At 41.2% G+C, this 18759-nt stretch overlaps 1 protein-coding gene across 1 annotated transcript; it reads left to right on the top strand.

The window, feature by feature from the left end:
- The first annotated feature begins 28 nt into the window (after positions 1-28).
- LOC109871666 (proteasome subunit alpha type-7) lies at positions 29-12009 on the top strand. The gene is made up of 7 exons (XM_020462613.2): positions 29-366; positions 607-733; positions 2506-2630; positions 10761-10883; positions 11117-11236; positions 11422-11484; positions 11588-12009. Exons 1-7 carry the CDS (start codon positions 265-267, stop codon positions 11681-11683), a joined length of 756 nt encoding a protein of 251 aa, XP_020318202.2. The 5' UTR covers positions 29-264; the 3' UTR covers positions 11684-12009.
- The last annotated feature ends 6750 nt before the right edge of the window (positions 12010-18759 follow it).

The raw sequence follows: 18759 nt of genomic DNA, 5'->3' as shown, positions 1-18759 counted from the left end.
CGTCTGTATTAAACCCTTATTATAGTCCCGGAACCACTTATGATAACAATGAAATGCTGTTGAGTTTATAAAGAGTAAAATAAATTGTTGCAGAGGCATCTGTGAATTTATGAAAATTTTCTTGGTGAAATGCTCAAAAATGAAAGAGTTCAAGCGCATGCGCCCTGTGATTACTCTCACTCAAAACTAGCTGGCAAACATTCGCTAGCGGAGTAGCTAGCTACACGTTTTAAACATTTCACTACATCTGTTTCGAGAAACACAATGGCAGCGAGATATGACAGGGCGATCACTGTGTTTTCTCCCGACGGTCACCTTTTTCAGGTGGAATATGCACAAGAGGCTGTGAAGAAAGGCTCCACTGCTGTAAGTTTATGAAGCTAAGCTAACGTAAGCTGTGTCATTTAGCTACTATGTAGCTATACATGTATAAAAAGATAGCTAGCTAACGTAACATTGTGATGCTGTTTGAGAAAATTGCTAGCTAACTCAATTTAGCTAGCTATCATGTTCTGTTGTTGAACGCAATATTTACTTGAATTTCGGTGAAATTACTTAGCTAGTGTCGAACTACTTAACTGTTTCATTTCCCCATTCCTAATTTAGGTGGGCATCAGGGGCAAAGACATTGTTGTCCTTGGAGTTGAGAAGAAGTCTGTCGCCAAACTACAGGAGGAAAGAACAGTCCGCAAGATCTGCGCCCTAGACGAACATGTTTGCATGGCATTCGCAGGTATCTAACTACATATTCATTCATTTGTATGTTATCTTGATCATCAGACGACATGGCAAAGTAAGTACCGTTGAAGTCTGAAGTTTAAATCTATTTGGCTAAGGTGTATGTAAACTCAGTTTTTCACAATTCCTGACATTTAATCCTTGTAAAAAAAATCCCTGTTTTAGGTCAGTTAGGATCACCACTTTACTTTAAGAATGTGAAATGTCAGAATAATAGTAGAGAATTATTTCAGCTTTTATTTATTTTGTCACATTCCTAGTGGGTAAGAAGTTTACATACACTCAATTAGTATTTGGTAGCATTGCCTTCGGGTAACCTTCCAACGGCTTCCCACAATAAATTGGGTGAATTTTGGCCCATTCCTCCTGACAGAGCTGGTGTAATGGAGTCAGGTTTGTAGGCCTCCTTACTCGCATTTGTTTTTTCAGTTCTGCCCACACATTTTCTATGGGATTGAGGTCAGGGCTTTGTGATGGCCACTCCAATAACTTGACTTTGTTGTCCTTAAGCCAGTTTGCCACAACTTTGGAAGTATGCTTGGTGTCATTGTCCATTTGGAAGACAAATTTGTGACGACAAAGCTTTAACTTCCTGAATGATGTCTTGAGATGTTGCTTCAATATATCCACAATTTTCCTCCTCATGATGCCATCTATTTTGTGAAGTGCACCAGTCCCTCCTGAAGCAAAGCATCCCCACAACATGATGCTACCACCCCCGTGCTTCAAGGTTGGGATGGTGTTCTTCGGCTTACAAGCCTTCCCCTTTTTCCTCCAAACATAATGATGGTCATTATGGCCAAAAAGTTTTATTTTTGTTTCATCAGACCAGAGGACATTTTTCCTTGCTGAGTGGCCTTTCAGGTTATGTCGATAAAGGACTCGTTTTACTGTGGATAGATACTTTTGTACCTGTTTCCTGAAGCATCTTCACAAGGTCCTTTGCTTTTGTTCTGTGATTGATTTGCACTTTTGCACAAAAGTACGTTCATCTCTAGGAGACAGAATGTACCTCCTTCGTGAGCGGTATGACGGCTGCGTGGTCCCATGGTGTTTATTCTTGCGTACTGTCGTTTGTACAGATGAACGTGCTACCGTCAGGCATTTGGACATTTCTCCCAAGGATGAACCAGACTTGTGGATGTCTACAATTTGCTCTCTGAGGTTTTGGCTAATTTCTTTAGATTTTTCCCATGATGTCAAGCAATGAGGCACTGAGTTTGAAGGTAGGCCTTGCAATACATCCACAGGTACACCTCCAATTGACTCAAATGATGTCAATTAGCCTATCAGAAGCTTCGAAAGCCATGACATAATTTTCTGGAATTTTCCAAGCTGTTTAAAGGCACAGTCAACTTAGTGTATGTAAACTTCTGACCCACTGGAATTGTGATACAATGAATTATAAGTGAAGTAATCTGTCTGTAAACAATTGTTGAAAAAAGTACTTGTCATGCACAAAGTAGATGTTCTAACCAACTTGCCAAAACTATAGTTTGTTAAACAAGAAATTTGTGGAGTGGTTAAAAAACGAGTTATGACTCCAACCTAAGTGTATGTAAACTTCCGACTTCAACTGTAGCTAACATTGCCTAGCAAGAACAATTCGTGTAATGGCTGTTTCCAGAGGTAAAACTTTGTCTAGGGAGTTTTTTTCCGCCATTTGTCTGGTTTCAATATTGTTTGGTTTGCTGTGGCTCATAACCAAACCAGCTGAACGTTTCGCTCTTATTGTCTCTTATTTAACCAGTTGTCTGCCTCTGTCAGGTCTGACAGCAGATGCCCGCATTGTGATCAACAGAGCTCGGGTGGAGTGCCAGAGTCACAGGCTCACAGTGGAGGACCCAGTTACCGTTGAGTACATCACACGGCACATCGCCACCCTGAAACAGGTACAATACACACCACCTCCAACTAACAGCCCCTAACGACTTGCTAGTGCCATCCGTGACAGACACCACTCAGCAATTAGATTTCACTAAAACAGGAAGTCACAGCTCTCCAATAGTCTCTCTCATATGTGCACAAGCAAGAGATGGCTTGTGTAAGACTTTTATTTTAATGTTAGGGGAAGCAATTTGTCAGGAACCTGTAGCAGACCCACGTTTAATAAGACTTCCCTGTGTTTATTTTGTCAACGTCATAAAGACCAACCACCTGGACAGCTGTCAGTGGAAGTTAAATGTTAATTCAACATTAGTGACACAGGGGACTTTTTTGTGTTGGGTCAACGTGGTGATGTTGTCCAAGAGTGACAGCATCGGCGCATGCTACCAGGTTCGGGTAGGTTACATTCAGAATGTAATCCTTTACAGTTACTATTGTTAGGTTCTAATTCTCAGCGTAAAAAACTCTAAGGACACTATGAAAGCTGAACCAAGTTTAATTCTTCCCAGAGGATCAATGCAGCTGCATTGGACAAAACATGTTTCCACCACCACAAGTATATATATACTCCAATTTAGATGCACTCCTCCTTCTCTCCAACCCTTACATCTTTTATGGTTCTACAGGAAGACGAAGTGATGGTGTAATAAACCGTTCCTTCTCCCTTAAGGTGACCTGACGTTAACCCCCTTGATTCCCAATCCAAAGCTCTCCACCGTATCACCTATAGCAATCATGTGACTGCCTCCCCTCTACCCAGCACATTCCAAAGCCATCTGGCTCCTACAGATAACCATTAACTTCTGATGTAAAAACCAGTCTCTCACTCCTCCGATACTATATCAAATCAAATCAAATTTATTTATATAGCCCTTCGTACATCAGCTGATATCTCAAAGTGCTGTACAGAAACCCAGCCTAAAACCCCAAACAGCAAGCAATGCAGGTGTAGAAGCACGGTGGCTAGGAAAAACTCCCTAGAAAGGCCAATACCTAGGAAGAAACCTAGAGAGGAACCAGGCTACGTGGGGTGGCCAGTCCTCTTGCTGTGCCGGGTGGAGATTATAACAGAACATGGCCAAGATGTTCAAATGTTCATAAATGACCAGCATGGTCGAATAATAATAAGGCAGAACAGTTGAAACTGGAGCAGCAGCACAGTCAGGTGGAAGTTGAATTACTATTACTATACTATTACTTCTGATGTGTCTTGTCTCTAGTGTAATAATGTTCCAACTTTAACCCAGAATCTAACAGTCCCCTGTTTTGAACATTTAACTCCATACTGTTCAACATTACATACATTTGGAAATGACTTTTCAATGGACAAACAATCATTAGTAAAACATGAACAAAAAATAAACATAATTAGCATTCACAGTGAGGGTTACAAACTCAGAGACTTATGGCCTCTGTTCTATGATCACACCATACACAATCTTATTTCCATTCCTCATAGAACACTGATTATAACGTGTCCCCTGGGTCTGTTGACTTCTCCCAGTTCAACGTTCTCCTTCTGGTTCCCAAGAGTGATAGTGCAAAACTTGCAAAGCAACGAGAAACACTAAACATAACAGTATTAATGTGGTAAGCTATGCATAATTATATATGCATGAAAACCAAAGTCTGAGACCATGACACTTCCCACTCTCTCTTCGCCTGACTCTATGCCTCCAGGATACTTTTCTGCTGGATTCCACATAAATGAAAGCCCTAAAAGCCTCTTAATGCTTTCGCCCAGTCTTCCCCTTACCGGTTCTGAGAGGTGTTCCCAAGCCATGTCATTTTCACTTTGTTCCCAATTCTCCTCCATTGCCACCTGATGGGCACCTCACCTGATAGGCAAGTGCGTATCCCTAATCAACGCTACATCTTCTTGCGGTAACTCGGCACTGTATAGACTTTCATATCAATGCCTCCAAAATGTTGTTTAGAGGACAATTATCCCACATCTATCCTTTTATATGATGCATTAACCTACCTGGAACACTGGGTTTACTGTCCCTCTCTCTTTCCCCCTCCCTCTCCCTCCCTCCACCCCCATGGGAAATTCTACCCACTGCCCTCTCTTCCATGCAGTCACTTCAACACAGGTGGACACACTGGAAACATGACAACAAATAGGATTTGCTAGCGTCCCACCTCAACAACAGCCAGTGAAATTGCAGGGGGCCAAATTCAAAACAGAAATCCCATAATTAAAATTCCTCAAACATACAAGTATTATCCACCATTTTAAAGATAAAGTTCTTGTAAATCCAGCCACAGTGGCCGATTTCAAATAGGCCTTACGGCGAAAGCACACCAAACAATTATGTTTGGTTTTCTGTGACTAGGTGCTGATCTTACAGCCATTTTCCAGCCACAGAGAGGGCTCACAAAAGTCAGAAATAGCAATTAAATTAATCACTAACCTTTGATCTTCATCAGATGGCACTCACAGGACTTCATGTTACACAATGTGTGTTTTGTTTGATAAAGTTCATCTTTATGTCCAAAAACCTTATTTGAAATTGGTGTGTTATGTTCAGAAATGCATTGTCTCAAACAAACATCCTGTGAAAGTGCAGACACATCAAATAACAGTAATACTCATCATAAACATTGATAAATGATACAAGTGTTAAACATACGAATACAGATAGAGTTCTCCTTAATGCAACCGCTGTGTCAGATTTCAAAAAGGCTTTATGGCGAAAGCCCACTTTGCGATTATGTTAGGTCAGCGCCTATACACAGAAACCCATACAGCCATTTTCCAACCAAGGAGAGTGTCACAAAAGTCAGAAATAGCATTAAAATTCATCACTTACCTTTGCTCTTCATCTGGTGGCACTCCCAGGTCTCCATGTTAGACAACAAATGTTTGTTTTGTTCGATAAAGTTCATCTTTATGTCCAAATACCTACATTTTGTTGGTGAGTTTAGTTCAGAAATCCAAAGGCACCATGCACGCTCTCAACACGAAGACGAAAAAAAAAAAAAGTACAAATAAAGATAGTAGAAACATGTCAAACGATGTTTAAAATCAATCCTCAGGTTGTTTTTGTCATAAATAATCAATATTATTTCAACCGGACAAAAGCTTCGTCAATGGAAAAGGTAAACAAGAAATGCGCTCTCCCGATCACGTGCTTGGTTCATGTCTGGAAATTTCCACTGTCCTCTCATTGAAAGTGGTGTATCTCCCTCATTTGTCAGAGTAGAAGCCTGAAACAATGCCTAAAGACTGATCACATGTTGAGGAAGCCATAGAGATCGTGAACTGGGTCCTAAGTCTTTGTATGTTGGATAGGCTTTCAATGGAAAAACAGCCTTTCAAAATAATAGTACTTCCTGGTTGGATTTCCCTCGGGTTTTCGCCTGCCATATCAGTTCTGTTATACTCAGACATTATTTTAACAGTTTTGGAAACTTTTGAGTGTTTTCTATCCAAATCTACTAATTATATGCATATACTAGCTTATGGGCCTGAGTAGCAGGCAGTTTAATTTGGGCACGCTTTTCAACCGAAATTACGAATGCTGCCCCCTACCCTAGTGAAGTTAACCAATAAAGCAGCTAACCCAACTATGTTTAAAGTAGCTCCCAGACCCAACCAATTTGCATGTCTATGGTGGAATCTAGTCTCTCTCTCTTTAGCTCCACTTCGTTTGTCATGGCGTCTTCAACCTCACCCATTATGCAGCTGGACCTCACTTCCTGTGAGAACTATGCGCCCACCGAGGAGAGACATGACGATCTTCACCGCTGCAGGTGCTGTAAGGACTACTGTGTGTAGACCAGAACATTGCTGTCCCAACATCCCTGCCTGGTGTATCTTGATGTACACTCTCAATCTCCAGAATTCAGCCCGTGCCTAGGTTATCTCCTGCTCCTCATGTGCTGCTTTCACCTGAGGATATACACACTGCAACACATGGGTCATTTCCTGACAACATACACTCCCCCCTTATGGGCAGATCACTAATTTGTGGCATTTGAATAACAGCCCCCGGCACTCCCATCAGTCTCCCAGCTACCCAGCCATTTGGCATGAGTCCTCAAACTGATAACCCAACAATGCTACTAAAGTAACCCCTGCTACTCCTAACATGGCCCACGACTATAGCCTCCTCCAATTACTTTCCCTACAAATCAAATCAGACTTTATTTGCGACATGCGCCGAATTCAACAAGTGTAGGCTTTACTGTGAAATGCTTACTTACAAGCCCTTAACCAACAGTGCAGTTTAAGAAGAAGAAAGTATTTACCAAGTAGGCTATAATAAAAAGTAACACAATAAGAAAAGCAATAACAAGGCTATATACAGGGGACACTGGTGCCGAGTCAGTGTGCAGGGGTACAGGCGACTGCTGTGAGAATAACTACTGCATGTAATCTGTCAAGTGTTTTCCGGCGGTTAGAAATTGGGAACGAGATTAATGAGTTGGAAGAATATCCAACCTAACACCATGATCTGGGTTTGTGTAATGTTCAATTTAACTTCATAATAGTCCCTATATTGTGCACAGTTAGCGGTCCTCCCTCTCCTACGAGCTATCTCCTGTAACGATATACATAGTCTCTGGGAATGATACCCCTCTATCACCACAACCTTAATTTATGAGCCCCCACAGATCTCCCCCGCAGTCACATTCCATCCCACTTAACAGCCCTATATAAACATTCTGTCTCAAACACAGGCCGTGTGTACTTCACCTCCTGCTGCTGATACATTTGCAAATATCATTCCATCTAACCCATAAAACACTAGTGTACTACTCCTAATGCACTTCTAGTTATAAACATACTAAAACATCCTCAAATCATTAGTCAATATACATCAGCCCCTCTGGAACAATGATCACTCTGATGTTCCACGAAACCTAAAAACATATTGACTTGAAAAGGAAAGGGAAGAAAAGTATGTTTAGTAACTTCACACCACCCTTGATGCGACTAAATCTGTGGAAAGAACCGTCCATCCGTAACGTTCTATACCCATATGATGCTGGTCTCCATGCCCTCTCCTTCATTTTCATCCTTGGGTGTTATTGCAAAACACAGACTATGAGCCTTTTATGCAATTCATTGTGCCGTATCTTCCAGCCATCTATATGTATTGTGATTTAACATTCAAATTCTGATGACCTGGTAAAACAAAAAAAAGCCTTCATGGTTGGCCCAAGCTATCATCCAGTGAGTTCTCTAACAACCTCCCTGTCGGAGGATACTTAGAGAGAAGGTTTCTAGAGCCTCCCTAGGCCTAATACATTTTTGCAGTGCCCTCACTGTTTTAGAGCCCCCCCCCCCCCCCCCCCCCTCTCTCTGAATCATAACTAAAACATTTTATAAATTATCCAACCCAAATTCAGAATGACAGTCCTTAGTGCTTACTTTGAGTCTACGACTTGAATTCAAGTCTCTCAACCTAGCACACATCATCCCTGTTACAATGTATGTTTATTAACTGAACCTTTTTATTGCCGGTAGAAGCTCTTCCCATTACAGCCCCCATTTGTCCCTGTTTTCCTGTCGCCTGGTAATGAAAGAGCGATATCTCAATGCATACCTAGTCGAAATTGTTTGCAGTGTGTAGACCCCCCCCCCTCTCCCGGCACTTATCATTCTAGCGTGTCTTCTTCAGATAGCGTTACAGTTCATCTTCCCAACGGCACAGGTAACTCGTGCCTGTCACATTTGATGGCCCTTGATCATGTCCTGATTTTCAATATCCAAATGGATACATCCGTTTCTCCCACGAACACAAGTCTCTCACCTGAGCCGGTATCTCTCTCCACACGCGCGGTCTCAGCACTCCTTCCGCCCGTACCCAGGTTTGGCTCGGACTCAGAAGTGTTAAGAGTCGCTGTCGCATTGAACGCCTTTGTCACTTTCTTCAGCCGGTTAGGGAGCGTTTTGTGGTTCACACACACTGTTTGTGGTCAAATGATTCCTACCATGTCTTAAGACATGATCTGATGTCACGTTCCATGGTAACCTCAAGAGAGGAAAGAGCATAATAACATACTGTTACTGATGAAACCATTTTCAAAATTAGTTCATACTCCTGTATTTTCCCTTCGAACACATGATTCACATTGTGATTCAAAAACATGTTAAATCAAAAATAAAATTCAAATAACCAATCAACTTAGAATTACAAATCTTGATAACTCCGTAAGAAAATAATAGTATCTCATTAAGCAATGGTAAAATAGAATAGACAGTGTTTCTTTCATTTTATAGTTTAATCTGACTCCTACAGATGACAATGAACTTATGGTGTAAAAAATCAGTCTCTCACTCCTCAGATACTATAGTATTACTTCTAATGTATCATGTCTCTAGTATAATACTGTTCTGATTTTAACCCAGAATCTAACCACTATACTGAACAAAAATATAAATGCAACAATTTCAAATATTTCACTGAGTCACAGTTAATGTAAGGAAATCAGTCAATTGAAATAAATTCATTAGGCCCTAATCTATGGATATCACATGACTGGGAATACAGATAACCATCTGTTGGTCACAGATACCTTAAAAAAAAAATGTGGCGTGGATCAGAAAATAAGTCTATCTCTGGTGTGACCATTTGCCTCATGCATAGTGACACATCCTTTGCATAGAGTTGATCAGGCTGTTGATTGTGGCCTGTAGAATGTTGTCCCACTCCTCTTCAATGGCTGTGCGAAGTTGCTTGATATTGGAGGGATCTGGAACACGCTGTTGTACACATCGTTCCAGAGCATCCCAAACATGCTTAATGGGTGACATGTCTGGTTAGCATTTTCAGCATTCAGGAATTGTATACAGATCTTTGCGACATGGGGCCGTGCATTACCATGCTGAAACATGAGATGATGGCAGCGGATTAACGGCATGACAATGGGCCTCAGGATCTCGTCATGGTATCTCTGTGCATTCAAATTGCCACCGATAAAAGGTGTTCGTTGTCTGTAGCTAACGCCTGACAGAACCATAACCCCACCGCTACCATGGGGCACTCTGTTCACAAAGTTGCACACCGCTCGTCCACACGACACCATACTCGTGGTTTGCGGTTGTGAGGCCGGTTGGACGTACTGCCAAATTCCCTAAAACGACGTTGGAGGTGGGTTATGGTAGTGAAATTATCATTAAATTCCATAGCAACAACTCTGGTAGACATCCCTACAGTCAGCATGCTAATTGCCCCCTCCCTCAACTTGAGACATCTGTGGTGTTGTGACGAAACTGCACATTTTAGTGGCTTTTTGTCCCCAGCATGAGTTTCACCTGTGTAAAGATCATGCTGTTTCATCAGCTTCTTGATATGCCACACCTATCAGGTGGATGGATTATCTTGGCAAAGGAGAAATGCTCACTAACAGGGATGTAAACAAATTTGCGCACAAAATTTAAGAGAAGCTTTTTGTGTGTGTGTAAAAATGTGTGGGATATTTCATTTCAGCTCATGAAACATGGCAAATTATTATATTTCTCTTCAGTGTAGTTACCTGTCCAAAATTGTAATCACAAATGTAACTTTTGGATTACCCAAACGAAATAACGTAATCTGATTACATTCCATTTTTTGTTATTTAACTAGGCTAGTCAGTTAAGAACAAATTCTTATTTACAATGACAGTCTACCCCGGCCAAACCCGGACAATGCTGGGCCAATTGTGCGCCGCCCTATGGGACTCCCAATCACAGCCGGTTGTGATACAGTCTGGAATTGAACCAGGGTCTGTTGTGATGCCTCTACCACTTGGGAGCCCAACTATCCATCAGACACATTTGGTGTGTCATCATATTAGTCTCTGATTTGTGGTCAGACTCTTTCAGACATGACAAACTTAAACTTGTGCCTTTTTTCAATGCTGATTTGAATGTCATTAAGGAAAATAAATGTACCAACAACACAAAAATATTTTAAAAGTAACCCTAGAAGTAATCATCTAGTTTTTCAAAAGTATATAATCTGATTACAACATTTTTGCTGGTCATGGATTACAGTTAGTTGTTTTGTAATCCTTTACTCCCCAAACCTGCATGCAAGGCCACCTTGTACCCAGTTTGGTAGAGTAAACTAGAGTCCATATGATACTTGACTGTTTGTTTATTTTCATATAAAGCCAGCTTTTATCTTTTTCTATAGCGTTACACTCAGAGTAATGGACGAAGACCGTTTGGCATCTCGGCGTTGATTGTGGGTTTTGACTACGATGGGACCCCCAGGCTCTATCAGACTGACCCCTCAGGAACATACCATGCATGGAAGGTCAGCCAATCCACCAAAATATCTCACCTTTCTCAACAGATAATGTTTTAACGTTTTTCATAGCCATAATGATTATCTGAAGTGTATCATTGCAAAATATCTTCTTGTCTTAATTGTGCGGTCTGTTTTTGAAAATAAACATTAGCTATTGAGCTGGATTTAAACCACACTATTGATATGTTATTGTTTTAAAAATACTCAGTTACTGATTTGTTACCCATCTCTTTGTTCAGGCAAATGCAATTGGCCGCAGTGCTAAGACAGTGAGGGAATTCCTGGAGAAGAACTACACAGATGAAGCCATCGCCACTGACAACGAGGCGATTAAGCTGGCAATCAAAGCCTTGCTTGAGGTGAGGTCAACCACTGTCATTTTTATGCTAAACTCCAAACCGACTCCTAACGCCTACTTCCTACTCCCCTAGGCACTTCTGTAGGTCTGAGACAGTTATATTTGGGTATTCAATATGGCCAAAAATTTGGCTGTTAGCATATTAAATCCATTGTGTACATTTGACCTTTTGAACTATGTTTACAGGTGGTTCAGTCTGGTGGGAAGAATATTGATCTTGCTGTGATCAGAAGAAACCAGCCACTGAAGGTAACCTCACCAAAAAGTTTGGTCTGATCCCAGTATTTGCTGCTTTACACATGTCCTTGTCTATGAGTTAATTGCTTCTTTCTTTTGTTGTTGCTCCATGTAGTTATTGGAGTCCAAAGAAATTGAGACCCTGGTGGCTGAGATCGAGAAAGAGAAAGAAGATGAGGCAGAGAAGAAAAAACAGAAGAAATCTACTTGAAGTCGTTACTCAACCACTGGCATTAATTTAGCCCTTGGGTAAAGGCAGTGTATTTGGTCGGTAAATATAGAAAAGTGTCAAGGTTTATAGGCCCAAATTTAGCTTTCATGTAACACACTAAGGTTCGTATGTTGAATTTTCACAAATATCCCACCGGCATTGCCATCAATGCATGGTTTATGTGGAAGTTGAGCTGTGTGGATCTCAAGTTAGGATTCAGAACTTTGAGATCTCACCTCTGCCCTCTTTTAAGAACAGTATGTTATTTTTATTTGAAGTGAATGTTAATTGACTGACATACTTAATAAAGTCAACTTGTTTATGTACCTTAGTTTTTATTCATTCATCGGGTTATAGGGAGAGTTTATTTTCTTTAGATTCATGTTATCTTTGTTGTGTGTGTTGATGCTAAAATATGTCTGTAGTGAAGTCGAGCACCCAATCCCAGCTAAAAAAAAAAAAAAATACTGTAGTAAAATGGAATCGGAACAGCATTATACCAACTATGTCAAGAATCAACAATGAAACAGTAAATATCACCCCCCCCCCCCCCCCCCCCCCCCAGGACCTATTGAGATATTGCGCGTGACTAACATATTTAAGTTCATTTCTAATGCTAATGCCTTGGTCCAATCAGTGTAATTCTGTACATGCCGGATCTCTGTGGCAGGATGCATCATTCACCCAAGTTTTGTCAATTGGGCTACTGCTGTCTGAGATGTGACTAATGGACAGCCAGGGACAGATCCACAGTCCCTTCCCTGATTTCATCATGGGGGATAATGAAGGCTTAGTTTGACATAAGTGGGTCAATATGAAGAAATGACAATGTAATTTTAGCTTCACTTCAGTATCCTACCCAGCAGTATACAAAAAGATCACTGTTATCCCTCACTCCGACAGAGTAGACTCAACATCCATAACGGCAATGTTTCCATTTACCAGCATTCTTTAGGAATATCACTCATACAGCGAATGCAGAGTAGCCCAGGCCCCAGACGGACTGCTTTATGACGCGCTCATCTCTCACATAGTCATTTAAAGCGTAGTGCAGTTACAGTTGAAGTCGGAAGTTTACATACACTTAGGTTGGAGTCATAACTTTTTTTTTTTTCAACCACTCCACAAATTTCTTGTTAACAAACTATAGTTTTGGCAAGTTGGTTAGAACATCTACTTTGTGCATGACACAAGTCATTTTTTTTCAAAAAATTGTTTAGACAGATTATTTCACTTATAATGAATTATATCACAATTCCAGTGGGTGAGAAGTTTACATACACTAAGTTGACTCTGCCATTAAACAGCTTGGAAAATTCCAGAAAATGATGTCATGGCTTTAGAAGCTTCTGATAGGCTAATTGACATCATTTGAGTCAATTGGTGGTGTACCTATGAATGTATTTCAAGGCCTACCTTCAAACTCAGTGCTTCTTTGCTTGACATGGGAAAATCTAAAGAAATTAACCAAGATCTCAAAAATTGTAGACCTCCACAAGTCTGGTTCATACAACCACGTTCATCAAATCAAATTTATTTATATAGCCCTTCGTACATCAGCTGATATCTCAAAGTGCTGTACAGAAACCCAGCCTAAAACCCCAAACAGCAAGCAATGCAGGTGTAGAAGCACGGTGGCTAGGAAAAACTCCCTAGAAAGGCCAATACCTAGGAAGAAACCTAGAGAGGAACCAGGCTATGTGGGGTGGCCAGTCCTCTTCTGGCTGTGCCGGGTGGAGATTATAACAGAACATGGCCAAGATGTTCAAATGTTCATAAATGATCAGCATGGTCGAATAATAATAAGGCAGAGCAGTTGAAACTGGAGCAGCAGCACAGTCAGGTGGAAGTTGAAACTGGAGCAGCAGCATGGCCAGGTGGACTGGGGACAGCAAGGAGTCATCATGTCAGGTAGTCCTGGGGCATGGTCCTCCGAGAGAGAGAAAGAGAGGAGAGAATTAGAGAACGCACACTTAGATTCACACAGGACACCGAATAGGACAGGAGAAGTACTCCAGATATAACAAACTGACCCCAGCCCCCCGACACATAAACTACTGCAGCATAAATACTGGAGGCTGAGATCTGTTCATCTGTACAAACAATAGTACGTAAGTATAAACACTAAGGGACGCCGCAACCGTCATACTATTCAGGAAGGAGATGCGTTCTGTCTCCTACAGATGAACCTACTTTGGTGTGGAAAGTGCAAATCAATCCCGCAACAACAGCAAAGGACCTTGTGAAGATGCTGGAGGAAACGGGTACAAAAGTATCTATATCCACCGTAAAACGGGTCCCCTATATCGACATGATCTGAAAGGTCGCTCAGCAAGGAAGAAGCCACTGCTCCAAAAGCGCCATAAAAAAAGCCAGACTACAGTTTGCAACTGCACATGGGGACAAAGATTGTACTTTTTGGAGAAATGTCCTCTGGGCTGATGAAACAAAATTAGAACTTTTTGGCCATAATGACCATCGTTATGTTTGGAGGAAAAAGGGGGAGGCTTTTTCCTTCACCAACCGTGAAGCACGGGGGTGGCAGCATCATGTTGTGGCGGTGCTTTGCTGCAGGAAAGACTGGTGCACTTCACCAAATAGATGGTATCATGAGGAGGGGAAAGTTATGTGGATATATTGACGCAACATCTCAAGACATCATTCAGGAAGTTAGAGCTTGGTCAGAAATGGGTCTTCCAAATGGACAATGACCCCAAGCATACAGCCAAAGTTGTGACAAAATGGCTTACGGACAACAAAGTCAAGGTATTGGAGTGTCCATCACAAAGCCCTGACCTCAATCCCATAGAAAATTTGTGGGCAGAATTGAAAAAACATGTTCGAGCAAGGAGGCCTACAAACCTGACTCAGTTACACCAGCTCTGTCAGGAGGAATGGGCAAAAATTCACCCAACTTATTGTGGGAAGCTTGTGGAAGGCTACCCGAAACGTTTGACCCAAGTTAAACAATTTAAAGGCAATGCTACCAAATATTGATTGAGTGTATGTAAACTTCTGACCCACTGGGAATGTGTTGAATGAAGTAAAAGCTAAATATATCATTCTCTCTACTAATTATTCTGACATTTCACATTCTTAAAATAAAGTGGTTATCCTAACTGACCTAAGACAGGGAATTATTACTTGGATTAAATGTCAATTGTGAAAAACTGAGTTTAAATGTATTTGGCTAAGGTGTATGTAAACTTCAGACTTTAACTGTACATGTGATTTTCCTGCTATGACGTCAAAATAGTCTGTCGGTATTGGAACGTTGTGCCTAGAAGAAGACCAACAGCACAAACAAACAGGCTATACAGCTACAAGTAGTGAGTGGAGTTACTAACAGACTATACAACTACAAGTAGTGAGTGGAGTTACTAACAGACTATACTACAAGTAGTGAGTGGAGTTAACGGGCTATACAGCTACAAGTAGTGAGTGGAGTTACTAACAGACTATACAGCTACAAGTAGTGAGTGGAGTTACTAACAGACTATACAGCTTCAAGTAGTGAGTGGAGTTACTAACAGACTATACAGCTTCAAGTAGTGAGTGGAGTTAACGAGCTATACAGCTACAAGTAGTGAGTGGAGTTACTAACAGACTATACAGCTACAAGTAGTGAGTGGAGTTACTAACAGACTATACAGCTACAAGTAGTGAGTGGAGTTACTAACAGACTATACTACAAGTAGTGAGTGGAGTTAACGGGCTATACAGCTACAAGTAGTGAGTGGAGTTACTAACAGACTATACAGCTACAAGTAGTGAGTGGAGTTACTAACAGACTATACAGCTTCAAGTAGTGAGTGGAGTTAACGAGCTATACAGCTACAAGTAGTGAGTGGAGTTACTAACAGACTATACAGCTACAAGTAGTGAGTGGAGTTACTAACAGACTATACAACTACAAGTAGTGAGTGGAGTTACTAACAGACTATACAACTACAAGTAGTGAGTGGAGTTAACGGGCTCTACAGCTACAAGTAGTGAGTGGAGTTACTAACAGACTATACAGCTACAAGTAGTGAGTGGAGTTACTAACAGACTATACAGCTACAAGTAGTGAGTGGAGTTAACGAGCTATACAGCTACAAGTAGTGAGTGGAGTTACTAACAGACTATACAGCTACAAGTAGTGAGTGGAGTTACTAACAGACTATACAGCTTCAAGTAGTGAGTGGAGTTAACGAGCTATACAGCTACAAGTAGTGAGTGGAGTTACTAACAGACTATACAGCTACAAGTAGTGAGTGGAGTTACTAACAGACTATACAGCTACAAGTAGTGAGTGGAGTTAATGGGCTATACAGCTACAAGTAGTGAGTGGAGTTACAAATGGTCTAAAGTAACAAGTTAAATGTCTTACCTGTGATAAATATTTTCCACAAATATAGCTAGCTAGACGTAGCCTACTTGGATCCCGGGTCGCCACATTTCCCACTCCAAATAGCCTGAAGCCACAGGGCTGTTCTCGCGGCCTTTATTTCCCTACATGGGAGCATGTACATTGAACAACACAGCAGCTTTTCAGCTTTTTTTATTTCTCTATAACAAAAAATCTACAGCTTCCCATTGTCAATGGGAAAGAATTCATTTTTTGTTTTCCCCAATTTGTGGGTGTGGTTGAGGAGAATTCCTTTTTATGACGTAAATATAGACTCGGAGTATAACTCTGAAATTGTGAAAATTAAGATTTTTTTTGTGTGTAAGAGCTGTTTGATAGACATTCCTGGAATTTCAGCCTGTTCAGGTGGGATGGAACTTTTAGCCCACATCATGACGTCACAAAGTGATCTAATTATAATAGACAGATTACTTTTCATCTGGGCAAGGGGGTGGACTCTAGACCATCATATCAGCCAATCAGGGCTGTGTATGTAAATATATTCACATTTGTTTCCTAACGCCCACAAGATCAAGACAGCATTTCAAGGGTCAAAGGAGGCCCAGGGAAATAAATACATGTTTTTATTTTGTAGTTATTTTCATTAAATAAACACACACATTGGTGTATTAGACATACAGTGATGATTTTAAAATAAAATTACAAACGACTGCATGAGGGCTTTACAACAAATTAGTGATGGACCAAGGGAAGTGTCCGTATGCCTCTTCCCTCCTTTCTTGCCTCACCCCCTTCTTTTATTTCACCCTAAATTTGCTTATCAAGCAACCGCTGCTCTGAATTCTCAAAGACACAATTATGGCCGCCGGTGTAGTAGGCCTGCTTAATGGGATCCTGGCCTCAGACCCCAGTGGGAAACTTCAGTGACTTTAATCTGGAGCCCTTTGAAAAGTTGTGCTGCCGAGCGTTGCTGAGGAGCCCCGGGGGGTCCCTGTGACTCTCACCAAAGACATAATGGTGAATGGTAAAGTCCTTCATTTAGAGTCATCTCCCCGAGACAGGATTTCCTGAGTGGGTGCCATGACTGCCATGGCAAGAGAAACTGCTATTTGTCTGCCATTTGTCTTGTTTGTGTGGGTTATAGATGTGTGGGTATGAATCCGTTAATTTCAGGAGAATACTTTATAACCCTACTATAAATGTATAGGTTGTTCAATTATTTATCAAACTCAGTTCTTCAATTTTTTAAGGACAATGGTAGTGCAGATGTGTGCTAATCAAGAATGAGCTTTCCATTTACAAAAAAAATCCAAACATCACACACATTTTGTATTTCAATCAGTTGTATGTTGAAGATCAGCTCTCAGTATGACAGAAGCGCTTGCAAAATTCTTATTCTGACAGAAACAGACAAACACTGCTTTTCTGATTCTTGTGGTAGTGGTTGAAAGGGAAGACAAATTACAAAGGAGCAACAAAATAAGCTACTTCCTTAACTTTCTCCAAGTTCACTAAGAGTAATCCCTTCAGACACAGAGGTTATCTAGATCCATCTTGTCAATAGACTGAGAACAGCTTATGTTTCTAATGTCAAAGCTGGCTGCTGCTCCTAGTTCTGTTTCAACTTCTTGTGGGAAGAGTTTCTCTTTGTTTTTCACTGCCTACCGTTGTTGTTGCCCATAATCAGAACGAGCTACTTTGCCTGGGGACAAAGCCCATCACTGGCTGACTGCTGTTCGTCATTAATGCATAAAATAATGGCTCCACCAGAGGTCATTGACGGAGGAACAAGGCCCGGGGACATGTGCTCTCAAAGCAAGAATGCACAGTGCCCAAGGCTGTAGACTGAGTGCATTACATTGTACACACACACACACACACACACACACACACACTCTCTCTTAATGTACCTCACAAACCAATTGTGCAAACATATTGCGTTTTTTAGACTACTGACAATACCTCACAAACCAATAGCATTCTTATATTGCGTACTACACTTAGAAGACATTGCAAACTAAATAGAAATGTACATCAACACACACACACACACACACACACACACACACACACACACACACACACACACACACACACACACACACACACACACACACACACACACACACACACACACACACACACACACACACACATACACACACACACACACACACACACACACACAGGCCACAGAGCTCACCACACATACTCTCAACACAGTGTATTTATGCGTTTGAATTAATAGACTTTTATGTTACTTGAATGCATACAAAATAGATGGAAACTGCCTGTAGTATGAGTCTGCTGCACTTTTGCCTAATATTAACCAAATAAATGTAGCTTCCTGTCATGTTGATTTCAATTCCTATACAGTGCATATTGCAGGCAGCGCAGGTTGGGGATCTACATTTTGTCATTCTAATGTGTTACCCCCCTTAGCTGTATTTCAAAGCAGGCCCCTCTTGGGATGTTTGAAATTATCAGTGTGGAATGTCCCCAGGTCCAGATAAGATAACTGCTTCAAGGGCAAAACACACACACACAGACAGAGAGACACACACACAGACACACAACCCCTGGGAGCTAAGGTTATATCAGTCCTCCTCTCTTACAGAGTGCTTCCGTTCCGCTGAAATCAAATGGAGCCAGTACCACTCGTCACCAGCCGGGTGCAGTGTTGCATAAAAGCAGCACGTTCCTATCAGTTACACTCATCTCACTT

This window comes from Oncorhynchus kisutch, linkage group LG27 (assembly GCF_002021735.2).
Source record: "Oncorhynchus kisutch isolate 150728-3 linkage group LG27, Okis_V2, whole genome shotgun sequence".
Taxonomy (NCBI): domain Eukaryota; kingdom Metazoa; phylum Chordata; class Actinopteri; order Salmoniformes; family Salmonidae; genus Oncorhynchus; species Oncorhynchus kisutch.
The sequence above is the reverse complement of the archived record's forward strand: the minus strand, read 5'-3'. Positions and strand labels throughout refer to the sequence as shown.

Coding starts and splice junctions, on each gene's coding strand:
- LOC109871666 (XM_020462613.2), top strand. CDS start 265: ATGGCAGCGAGATATGACAGGGCGATCACTGTGTTTTCTCCCGACGGT. Junction 10,884..11,116: donor GAACATACCATGCATGGAAG/GTCAGCCAATCC, acceptor CTCTTTGTTCAG/GCAAATGCAATTGGCCGCAG. Junction 11,485..11,587: donor GAAGAAACCAGCCACTGAAG/GTAACCTCACCA, acceptor TGCTCCATGTAG/TTATTGGAGTCCAAAGAAAT.